Source organism: Dama dama, chromosome 3 (genome assembly GCF_033118175.1).
Source record: "Dama dama isolate Ldn47 chromosome 3, ASM3311817v1, whole genome shotgun sequence".
Classification (NCBI taxonomy): domain Eukaryota; kingdom Metazoa; phylum Chordata; class Mammalia; order Artiodactyla; family Cervidae; genus Dama; species Dama dama.
In genome coordinates, this window is record NC_083683.1 from 47,531,883 (window position 1) to 47,542,512 (window position 10,630).

General features: G+C 38.6%; 1 protein-coding gene across 1 annotated transcript; it reads right to left on the bottom strand.

Annotated features, from left to right (window-relative positions):
- Window positions 1–4,600: 4,600 nt before the first annotated feature.
- On the bottom strand, window positions 4,601–5,536 carry LOC133042242 (olfactory receptor 8S1-like). Its single transcript, XM_061122777.1, has one exon. It carries the CDS (start codon window positions 5,534–5,536, stop codon window positions 4,601–4,603), a length of 936 nt encoding a protein of 311 aa, XP_060978760.1.
- Between the last annotated feature and the right edge of the window lie 5,094 nt (window positions 5,537–10,630).

A 10,630-nucleotide genomic window follows, 5' to 3' on the forward strand; every position in this document is an offset into this window, starting at 1 on the left:
AGACAACCATTTTGCCTTTTTGCATTTCTTCTTGAGGATCGTCTTGAGAACTGCTTCCTGTACAATGTCATGAACCCGCCCATAGTTCTTCAGGCACTCTGTCTATGAGATCTAATCTGTTGAATCTATTTGTCACTTCCACTGTATAATCGTTAGGGATTTGATTTAGGTCATACCTGAATGGTCTAGTGGTTTTCCCTACTCTCTTCAATTTAAGTCTGAATTTTGCAATAAGGAGTTCATGATCTGAGCCACAGTCCACTCCCGGTCTTTTGCTGACTGTATAGAGCTTCTCCATCTTTGACTGCAAAGAATATAATCACTCTGATTTCAGTGTTGACCATCTGGTGATGTCCATGTGCAGAGTCTTTTGTTGTGTTGTTGGAAGAGGGTGTTTGCTATGACCAGTGTGTTCTCTTGGCAAAACTGTTTTCCTTTGCCCTGTTTCATTTTGTACTCCAGGGCCAAATTTGCCTGTTACTCCAGGTATGTCTTGATTTCCTACTTTTGCATTCCAGTCCCCTATGATGAAAAGGGCATCTTTTTTGGGTGTTAGTTCTAGAAGGTCTTGTAGGTCTTCATAGAACTGTTCAGCTTCAGCTTCTTCAGCATTACTTGTCGGGGCATAGTCTTGGATTACTATGATATTCAATGGATTGCCTTGGAAATGAACAGAAATCATTCTTTCATTTTTGAGATTGCACCCAAGTGTTGGTGTTCACTCTTGCCATCTCCTGTTTGACCACTTCCAATTTACCTTGATTCATGGACCTAACATTCCAGGTTCCTATGCAAAATTGTTCTTTACAGCATCAGACTTTACTTCCATCACCAGTCATATCCACAACTGGGTGTTGTTTTCACTTTGGCTCTTTCTCTTTATTCCCTGTGGAATTATTTCTCCATTCTTCTCCAGTAGTGTATTGGGCACCTACCAACCTGGGGAGTTCATCTTTCAGTGTCATTTCTTTTTGCCTTTTCATACTGTTCATGGGGTTCTCAAGGTTTCATGAGGTTCATGGGGTTTCATGTATATGTTGGCTATTTATATGTCTTTGCAGGAATATCTGTACAGATCTTTTGCCCATTTTAAAATCAGGTATCTATGTATGAATCTGTATAGGTATCTATGTAGCTATTGAGTTATGTGAATTTATTATATATTTCAGATATTAACCCCTTATTAGGCATGTGGTTTGTAAATATTTTCTGTTATTCTTTAGGTTGCCTTTTCATTTCATTGACTATTTACTTTGTGGAAGCTTTTTAGTTTGTTGCTGTCCCAGATATTCCTGTCACTGCTTTTGTTGCTTGTACTTTTGGCATCATATAAAAAAATCTTTGCCCAGGTCAAAGCCAAGAAATGTATTCTGTATGTTTTATTCTATTAGTTTTATGGTTTCATGACTTACATTTAAGTATTTAATTTGTTCTGAACTTTCCTCAGCTTTATTGAGATATAATTGACATATAACATTGTGTAAGTTTAAGGTATATAGTACGATGATTTGGTCCATGTATATATTGCAGAATGTTTTGCCACAATAAAGTTAGTTATCATATCCTCTACCACACACAGTCACCGTTTTGTTGTTGATGTTGTTATAACGAGACTATTAAAGCTCTATTCTCACAGTTACTTTCAAGTATACAATAAAGTATTGTTAACTGTAGTCACTATGCTCTACCCTAGAAACTCAGAACTTATTCATGTTATAACTGGAAGTTTGTACCCTGTGCCCAACATATCCCCATTTATGTACCCGTTAACCCCAGCAACCACCACTCTAAACTCCGTTTCTGTGAGTTTGATGTTTTTAGAATCCACATAGAAATGAGATCATAACAGTGTTTGTCTCTCCCTTTCTAACTTATTTCACTTAGCATAATGCCCTCAAGATCCATCCATGTTGTTGTAAATGGCAGGGTTTCCTTTTTTTTGGTGGCAGAATAATATTCCATTGTATGTATATAATTCTCTATATCCATTTTGAGTTGATTTTTGTATTTGATGTTCAAATACCTTCCCTGGTGGCTCAGATGGTAAAGAATCCTCCTGCAATGTAGGAGACCTGGGTTCAATCCCTGGGTCAGGAGGATCCCCTCTAGAGGGGAATGGCTACCCACTCCAGTATTCTTGCCCGGAGAATTCCATGGAAGGGGAGTCTGGTGGGCTACAGTCCATGGGGTTGCAAAGAGTCAGACACGACTGAGCAACTAATTTATTATTATGAGATAATCATCCAAGTTTACTCTTCTGCACGTGAATACCCTTCCCCCCCCCCAGTATCGTTTATGGAAGAGACTGTCCTTTCTCCAATGGATATTCTTGGCTTCCTTGTCAAATATTAGTTGATCATACATGTGAGGGATTATTTTTTGATTCTGTTCCATTGACCTATGTGTCAGTTTTTATTCCAGTGTGTTAGTCAGTCTCTCAGTCATGTCTGACTCTTTGGGACCCCGGGACTGTGGCCCACCAGGTTCCTCTGTCCATGGGATTTCCTAGGCAGGAATACTGGGGTGGGTTGTCATTTCCTCCTCTAGGGGATCTTCCCAACCCAGGGACTGAGTCCATTTTCTTTCTGTCTCCTGCATTAGCAGATGGGTTCTTTACCATTAACACTACCTGGGAAGTGCCAAGGTGGGGTTTATGCCAGTACCATAATGTTTTGATTAGTGTAGCTTTTCAATAAAGTCTGGAGTCAAGAAGTGTGATATCTTCTGCAGCTTTGTGGTTCTTTTTCAGGGTTGCTTTGGCTATTTGAGATCTTTTGTGGTTCCATACAAATTTTAGTATTATCTGTTTAGTGAAAAATGCCATTAAAATGTTGCTAGAGATTCCATTGAAACTGTAGATAACTTTGGGTAGTCTAGGTATTTTCAATATTAATTCATCCTATCCATTCTATCATTTCATTTATTTGTGTCTTCTTCAGTTTCTTTCATCAGAGTCTTTTCCTTTTATTTGATGAGTTTATATTTCTGTTATTCTTATATGCATCTTGAAATTTTCTATGATGTAATTTTTAAACTTTAAAAAAATAATTTTATGCTGTGTTTACTTTGTTTTCTGTCTTTTGTTGATGACAAAAATCTCATGCTGTCCTTACACTCAAAAGAACATTAAATACCAGATAATAATATACCATCTATACAGAGGTAAAATGATAACTCCTAAATTCTACAATTAGGAGTTTTCATTTATATGTAGGGTCAAAATAAAAAGATTGTGCAGTGTTGGTGGTATAGTGGTGAGCATAGCTACCTTCCAAAATAAAGAGATTCACAGACATGCACTCTTTAGATTTAATAATTTCCATTTCTTTAAGAAAATCTAGATGAGTGCACATTACAACAAAATAAAAGCAGAATGAAATAACTTATAAATAATGATGGGTAACACTCAAATGTTGGGTATTAGTGCTCTAATGCTCTATATGTTCATTTCATTTAATACTCACAGTATCTTTATAATGTAGATATTATTGCTGTATTGTCTATAGGAAATTGACACAGAAATGTTAAGTAATTTACTGGAGTCATAAAGCTTATATGGGCAGAGCAAGGGTATGAATATAGGCATCTGGATCTTAAGACAATGCACCTAACCATTGTGCTCTAATGAAAAGGGAAGTAAAACTGGATAAATGTTCTGTAAAAGGAATACTTGTCAGCACTAAATAATTTTAAAATTAGAATGAGACCAAAGAACTATAGAAATTACAACTAAACTCCATAATATAACTGATTAAAAAGTCACATCTCATGCTTAGTCACTTGGTCGTTTCCAGCTCTTCTGCATCTCCATGGACTGTAGCCCACCAGGCTCCTCTGTTCATGGGATTTCACAGGCAAGAATTCTGGAGTGGGTTGTCATTTCCTTCTTCAGGGGATCTTCCTAACCCAGGAACTGAACTCATGTCTCCTGTCTCCTGCATTGCAGGTGGATTCTTTACCACTAAGACATTGGAGAAGCCCCTCCCTCAAAAAAAAAGTCATATAATGTAAAGTAATAATTCATGAATGATACCCAGAAACAATAATCCCAGAAAGTAGGAAAAAAAAGCAGGAAGGGAGTGAATTAAAGTGGCAGAGAGAAGATGGAGACTGTTAAAGTAAAATAAATCTGTAATCTTTCATGGGAGCTGTCAACATGCTTTGTTCTTATGGTTTAAATTCATAAGTATATGTTTTAAGATGTTCAAAATTATAAAGAGAAAATAAAAATAGTTAAATACTATAGAGGACAATAAATTGAATAAAATCCTTAACAAAGTTGATCAATAAGACAAAAAACGAAGTGTCAAGATAAAGTACATAAATGATTAATTCAGGAGATACAACATCTAACTGAATTCTGGAAAGGAAGTGATGGTGGTTGTGTGAGAGGGTAGAAGGAAAAACAGACCAGAGGGTAGAAAGAAAAACAGATAAAAATGACATAGAGTTTCTTGTATTTTATTTTTCATTCTCTGTATAGCCGGGGAGAGGAGAGGGTGGTAGAGGGCTCCCTTACAGTTAGTGGTCTAGAATTCTACCTTAAGTTCAAGCACTTGGCAACACAAACTCATTTCCTTTTATTCCGTGTTCTTATTCGCTACTTAAAATATTGCAGGTATTTCCCAAAAGTCCTTTTCACAGCAGCCTTCACCTCCATGTTCTTTAGGCTGTAGATGAGGGGGTTCAGCATGGGCGTGACTGCACTGTACTGCAAGGATGAGAGCAAATCCAGGAAGGAACCGGAAGTGGGCATGAGATAGCGAATCAAACCGGAACCAAAGAACAGGATCACTGCGATGAGGTGGGAGGAGCAGGTGGAGAAGGCCTTGCTTCTGCCTGTGGTGGAGCTGATGCTCAGGATGGTGGAGACAATGCGAGCGTAAGAGAAGAAGACTGGGAGGAAGGTTCCAAGACCATGGAGTAAGATGGAGCAGATCAGGATGTCGATATTGATGGAGATATCAGAGCAAGACAGAGGGAAGAGGGAGGGCAGCTCACAGGTGTAGTGGTGGATGGTTTGTGCCTCACAGAAGTCCAGGTTAACAGCCAAAAGCACGATGACGACTGAATTGAGAGAGGCCAGGCCCCATGAGGCCAGTATAAGTTTTACACAGAGCTGGGTGCTCATCAGCTGGCCATAGAGCAGTGGGTGACAGATGGCGGCATAGCGGTCATAGGCCATCATTGAGAGAAGAAAAGCTTCAGTCCCTGCAGTGATAAACACAAAGAAGACCTGAGTCAGGCAGCCCTCGACAGAGATCGTTTTCTTCTCAGACAGGAGGTCCTTCAGGAGCTTGGGCACAGTGACAGAAGAGAAGCAGAGATCTAGGAATGATAGATTACTCAAGAAGAAGTACATGGGTGTGTGGAGGTGGGAGTCAGCCCTGATCACCAGCAGCATCGTCAGGTTTCCCATCATGGTCAGGAGGTAAATCACCAGGAAGAGCACAAAGAGCAGAGCCTCGATGCGGGGGTCGTCTGACAGCCCCGTGAGGACAAACTCGGTGATGGTGCTGTGGTTCCTCAGGGCCATTTGCGGAGGCTGTTTCCTTGGAATATAATAGAGAGATGAGATGTCCTGTCTTTTTCAGAGTTTCACTCCTCTTTTTATATGTTCCTCTCTACTCTGCCTAGACTCTGCTCAGACATCTCAAAGCTGCCCTATCTGTATCTCAGTGTTTACATTCTGTTTTGTTATCACTTCTCTTGGGTCTCAGTCTTCACATACCTCAGAGATTCCTATAAAAATGAATATCTCTGGATTACCTACACATTCATAGTATTTAGATTCTGCTTCATCCATCTTACAGTTTAGAAATCCTAAAAATTATAGCACGTATCTGCAGTGATTTTCTAAACCTTTTCTTCTCTTTTCAGTTTCTCAATCATATATGTAATTTTTTGTTTAAAACCTTCTAAGATTGATGATGACTCTGAGCATTCTCATCCTTTTACTCCAGTAGCTTCAGTTACAGTAATGCCTGCCAGCAATATTTCAGTGTTGCTATGCAGTCTATCTGTGTTGCATAGGGGCTACTGTTGTTGAATTTCAAGGATGCTGTTATCTACACAGGTGTGCTGTCTCATGTCATTGCAACACCCTTTGATGCTCTCTCTTTTTTTAATAATCCACAAGCAATTTTGCCATTGCTGCAAGAAGCTCTTGCATTCATGTTGTGGATACATTATTCTGTTTTCCCAGGAGGGTCAAAGTGGAAAGAGTCTCATAATTTTCCTTTAAACTTCTATTGCATCCTATTACTCAAAGTACCAGCTGTGTACAAGAGGACCAGATGGTTAGTAGTTTATGTTAATGATGATACTAAGAAGCATTTTGAAGCCTAATTTCTGGCACTACATGGTAAGTCACTGTCTTAGGTGAAGATTCCTGCCTCACTTGGACCTTTTGAGGCTAATTTACAGGTATTCTGTTTTTGTCTGTCAGTCCACAGTCTGATCCCGTAGTAGTCTTCTGTCCTCACTAGAACATGATCTTGCTGATTTAGAGAACCCTGTTTCTGACCCTTCCAGCTTGCCAGAAATCCATTACCAGATGCTAACTTATGTCAAGAGAAGTTTGAATTCTGATTTCATTAACAACCCCGTAAACCCAAGCTGAAGTCCATCTTAGACTCAAGTCTAGGTTACCTGTGTGCCAGAATAGAGGGCAGTGTTCACCTTTGAATGTCTTCGGGATGTTAGCTTAGACCTGGTGATGGTGAAGCATAATCAGTTGGAGAAATGTCTTTTGAGGATCCTGCGTGGATGAAATGTAAATACTGTTGAAAGCAGTATTTTGAATTTCTATAGGCAAAATAAATGATGAGTGAAAGCAAGTCTTTCCAAAGGTTTAGATATTTCAAAATATTTATTGAATGGCTGTCTTGAAAATTGCTTCCATTCCTCCACTTTCATTCACAGAAGTGGACCTGGCCAGAGTCCACAGTGTTCACAAGGACTTCAGGCTTTCTTCTTAAGACCACAGTAGCATTTGCAGAGAATCACTTTCTGTCCTGCCTGACACCCACATTTTGTGTGAATAAAGGTGGCAGCTACTTCTCTTACATGATTTTCAAGTTATCACTTAGAAAGGAATATCCTACTCCCTTGCCATCTCTAAATAGCATCTCAAGTTGATATCTGAAATTTCTTTAATGATTAGGAACAACTCTTTTCATTTAAATTCTATAATTAAGCATAAAATAAACCAAATTTGCAGTCATTTTTAGGAAGGGGTGATATTGACTTCATTGAATCCTGAAGTATAGAAGATTGATGCCAGATTTATAATATTTTTAATACATATGTAATATTTATAATAATATATAAATATATTATACTACAATGTTATAATATAACGTTATATTATTATACTAAATAATATAATATAATATATATTATATTATAATATATTGTATAATTAAATATATTATAATATTTAAATATATAATGTTTATAATATTTTGAGTGACAGCAGAAAAAGACAAAAGGGATAAACTGAGAGGTTAACTGTGGATGGGTAGGAGATGTAAAAAGTGGGTTTCAGAAGTGTCTTAGAAAAAAAAAAATAAAACAGAAGTGTCTTAGACAAGCACCTGTGTCACCGTTTTGCCAACACAGACACTTCCTATCCATGGCACATCTGGCCATATGATCTAAATCTCTTACAAAGAGATGAAGTAGGATACTGGCTACATCTCTGATTTTATAGTTCTCAGAAGGTTCACTAAAATAAACATCTTCCCTAATTCATCTGTTTAATAGGGAAAATCAAAATGTATTTCACCAATTTTGGATTTAGCGCAAAGTTAAGAGGAACAACTCTGATGGAGATATCATCTTAGTTACCTGAGCTTGCCTGGATCAGTTATTTGACAGCAGGTTTCTATAAAATGAGAGACTTTTTAGGTGTCTGGTGAAGAGCCCTGCTTGAACTGGCTGCTAAGAGAAGTTTCTGGGATGAAGAAGTGAATGAAGGGTGTGTGTGGAAGGTCAGACTGGACGAGGTGACTTGAGGGATCCAGCATGTTGAGGGGTAACAGTCAGACCCTAGGTGCATGGGGGAGGAACCTGAACTTTGAGAAGGATATCAGCCCTGGAAGCAGGAAGAACCAAAGGCAAACTTCATCCATTTGAACTGCTGGTCAGGACTCTCCTCTCCTATGCATCCTTGCACTGTTCACAGTATCTCCGAAGTGGCTAGTGTGATTTCAATCATGGAAAAAATCTACTACAGTTTTCCTAACTGGAGTACTGAGCAAGCAGATAAATAGGTACCTCAAACATTGTAATATCTGTCACTGATACCCTCATTTCATTCCAGGCTTCAGCTTTCTGCAATGTTTTGGGATCTTGAAACAGGAGAGGATTGATGCCCAGGCTTTAAAGTGTTACTGTCCTTTGTGTTAAGCAGAGAGGGAAGAAAGACCTTTCAGAGGAGGTGTCCAAGGCAGCTGTACAAATGCCCCATTTGGAGAAGCAGGTATCAGAGTTCCATCCAGGGGAGATGACCTGCCAAGGAGTAGGATATTTCCACCTCTATCTGAGGGATGAGGAATGGGCGCCTCAGGAACCTCCGGGTTTTGGACTAATGAACTGTATCATGAAGTGGCAGGAGGAGGAGGTGGAGGAGAGGATAGGCAGCAGAATTAAAACAAACACAGAACTTTATAAGCAGAAAAATAGGGGGAACACCAGAAAATCAGAGACGATATTACCATTCTCCTGGTCCTTCTTGGAGGAAGCAGCTCCACATACATCTTGGGTAGACAGGTCATAGGTAAAGTCTCCCTACAAGGAAACCTTTGTCACGAGAGGCTGACTCTTTATTATTGAGTATATAGCTTTTTCTCTTTGCCATCAGCTAGTGAAGGAAATTAGAATGCTTCAAGCTCTGGAAGCAATAGGTATGCCACAGTTATCAGGATTGTTCCCTGAATGACGTAACCTAGAGTGCTGTCATTCTGCAATGCAGGGCATGGTATAGAAAGATAAATAAAATTTCTCTAAAGAAGCTCATATTTTGAGCAACAGTCATGTATTTCATTAAAATCTTCTTACATGATCTCAAGTACAGTAACTTGTCTTCTCTTCATTCATTTCCTCCGTGATTCTAAATACTCTTTTAAGAGCATCACTTAAAGAAAGAACTCTCTAACAGAACCAATCAGAAGGCCATCTGTGCTTCTGCAGCCAAGGGCTGAGTTTGGGACTCAGCGGAAGCTGCGGTATTGCCCTGTATTCCCTGAAGTCTCAGCCTGAAGCCAAGCTCTTGGCTCTCTAACTGCAGTTTCCAGTTAACTGGAAAGTTAAACTTAGTAGGAGGCACAGGGGATTCTTTCCAGGGCAGTATTTGAAATTTCTGATTAAGGCAATTATTTAAAACCTAGAAGAGAACTCTTATTAGCCTTGGGGGGGGGTGGGGGAGAAAGGAGAATAATAAAGTCTTTAAGTAATATCTGCTGAAAAGCTGACATTTTCCTTAGTTAACATGGAGCTGAGAATGTCTGGGATTGTCACGGGAGCTGAGCTATGACACAGTACTGATCTCTAGGTCATTTCTGAGTGTACATATGAGTTTTCCATATTTTCGCAATAGGATTGTCTACTATAATAATTAAATGAGAGCAGATAACCATTCTGAGGAAATTAAACCTTAAGTTTCTAGAGCTTCTTTTGTTAGTATATAATGAATTTTAAAAAGAGTTTGTTAAGGTATATATACCTTATATATATATATATATACTGTATATATATATATACCTTATATAGTACATATATATATTCACACTATATGTAAAGTATATAATCAATTACTTTAAAACATACAATGGGTTTATAAAATTTCTAAAGTAAAAAAATTTTCTTATTTGAGGCAGATGAAAATCATCAACATTTTAATGCAACTTATGTATAAGTAACAAAGAGAGGGCATGTTACTCAAATTCACCTGACTGATATACACATTGTAGGAAGCATCACTATGAACAAAGCTAGTGGAGGTGATGGAATTCCAGTTGAGCTATTGCAAATCCTAAAAGATGATGCTGTGAAAGTGCTGCACTCAATATGCCAGCAAATCTGGAAAACACAGCAGTGGCCACAGGACTGGAAAAGATCAGTTTTCATTTCAATCCCAAAGAAAGGCAATGACAATGTTCAAACTACCGCACAATTGCACTCATCTCACACACTAGCAAAGTAATGCTCAAAATTCTCCAAGCCAGGCTTCAGCAGTATGTGAACTGTGAACTTCCAGATGTTCAAGTTGGATTTAGAAAAGGCATAGGAACCAGAGATCAAATTGCCAACATCCGCTGGATCATTGAAAAAGGAAGAAAGTTCCAGAAAAACATCTACTTTTGCTTTATTGACTATGCCAAAGCCTTTGATTGTGTAGATTGCAACAAACTGGAAAATTCTTAAAGAGATGGGAATACCAGACCACCTTACCTGCCTCCTGAGAAATCTGTATGCAGGTCAAGAAGCCACAGTTAGAACTGGACATGGAGCAACAGACTGGTTCCAAATCAGGAAAGAAATACATCAAGGCTGTATATTGTCACCCTGCTTATTTAACTTATATGCAGAGTACATCATGTGAAATGCTGGACTGGATGAAGCACAA

What these genes read in the sequence shown, in the direction of transcription:
- LOC133042242 (XM_061122777.1), bottom strand. Translation starts at nt 5,536, where the DNA reads ATGGCCCTGAGGAACCACAGCACCATCACCGAGTTTGTCCTCACGGGG.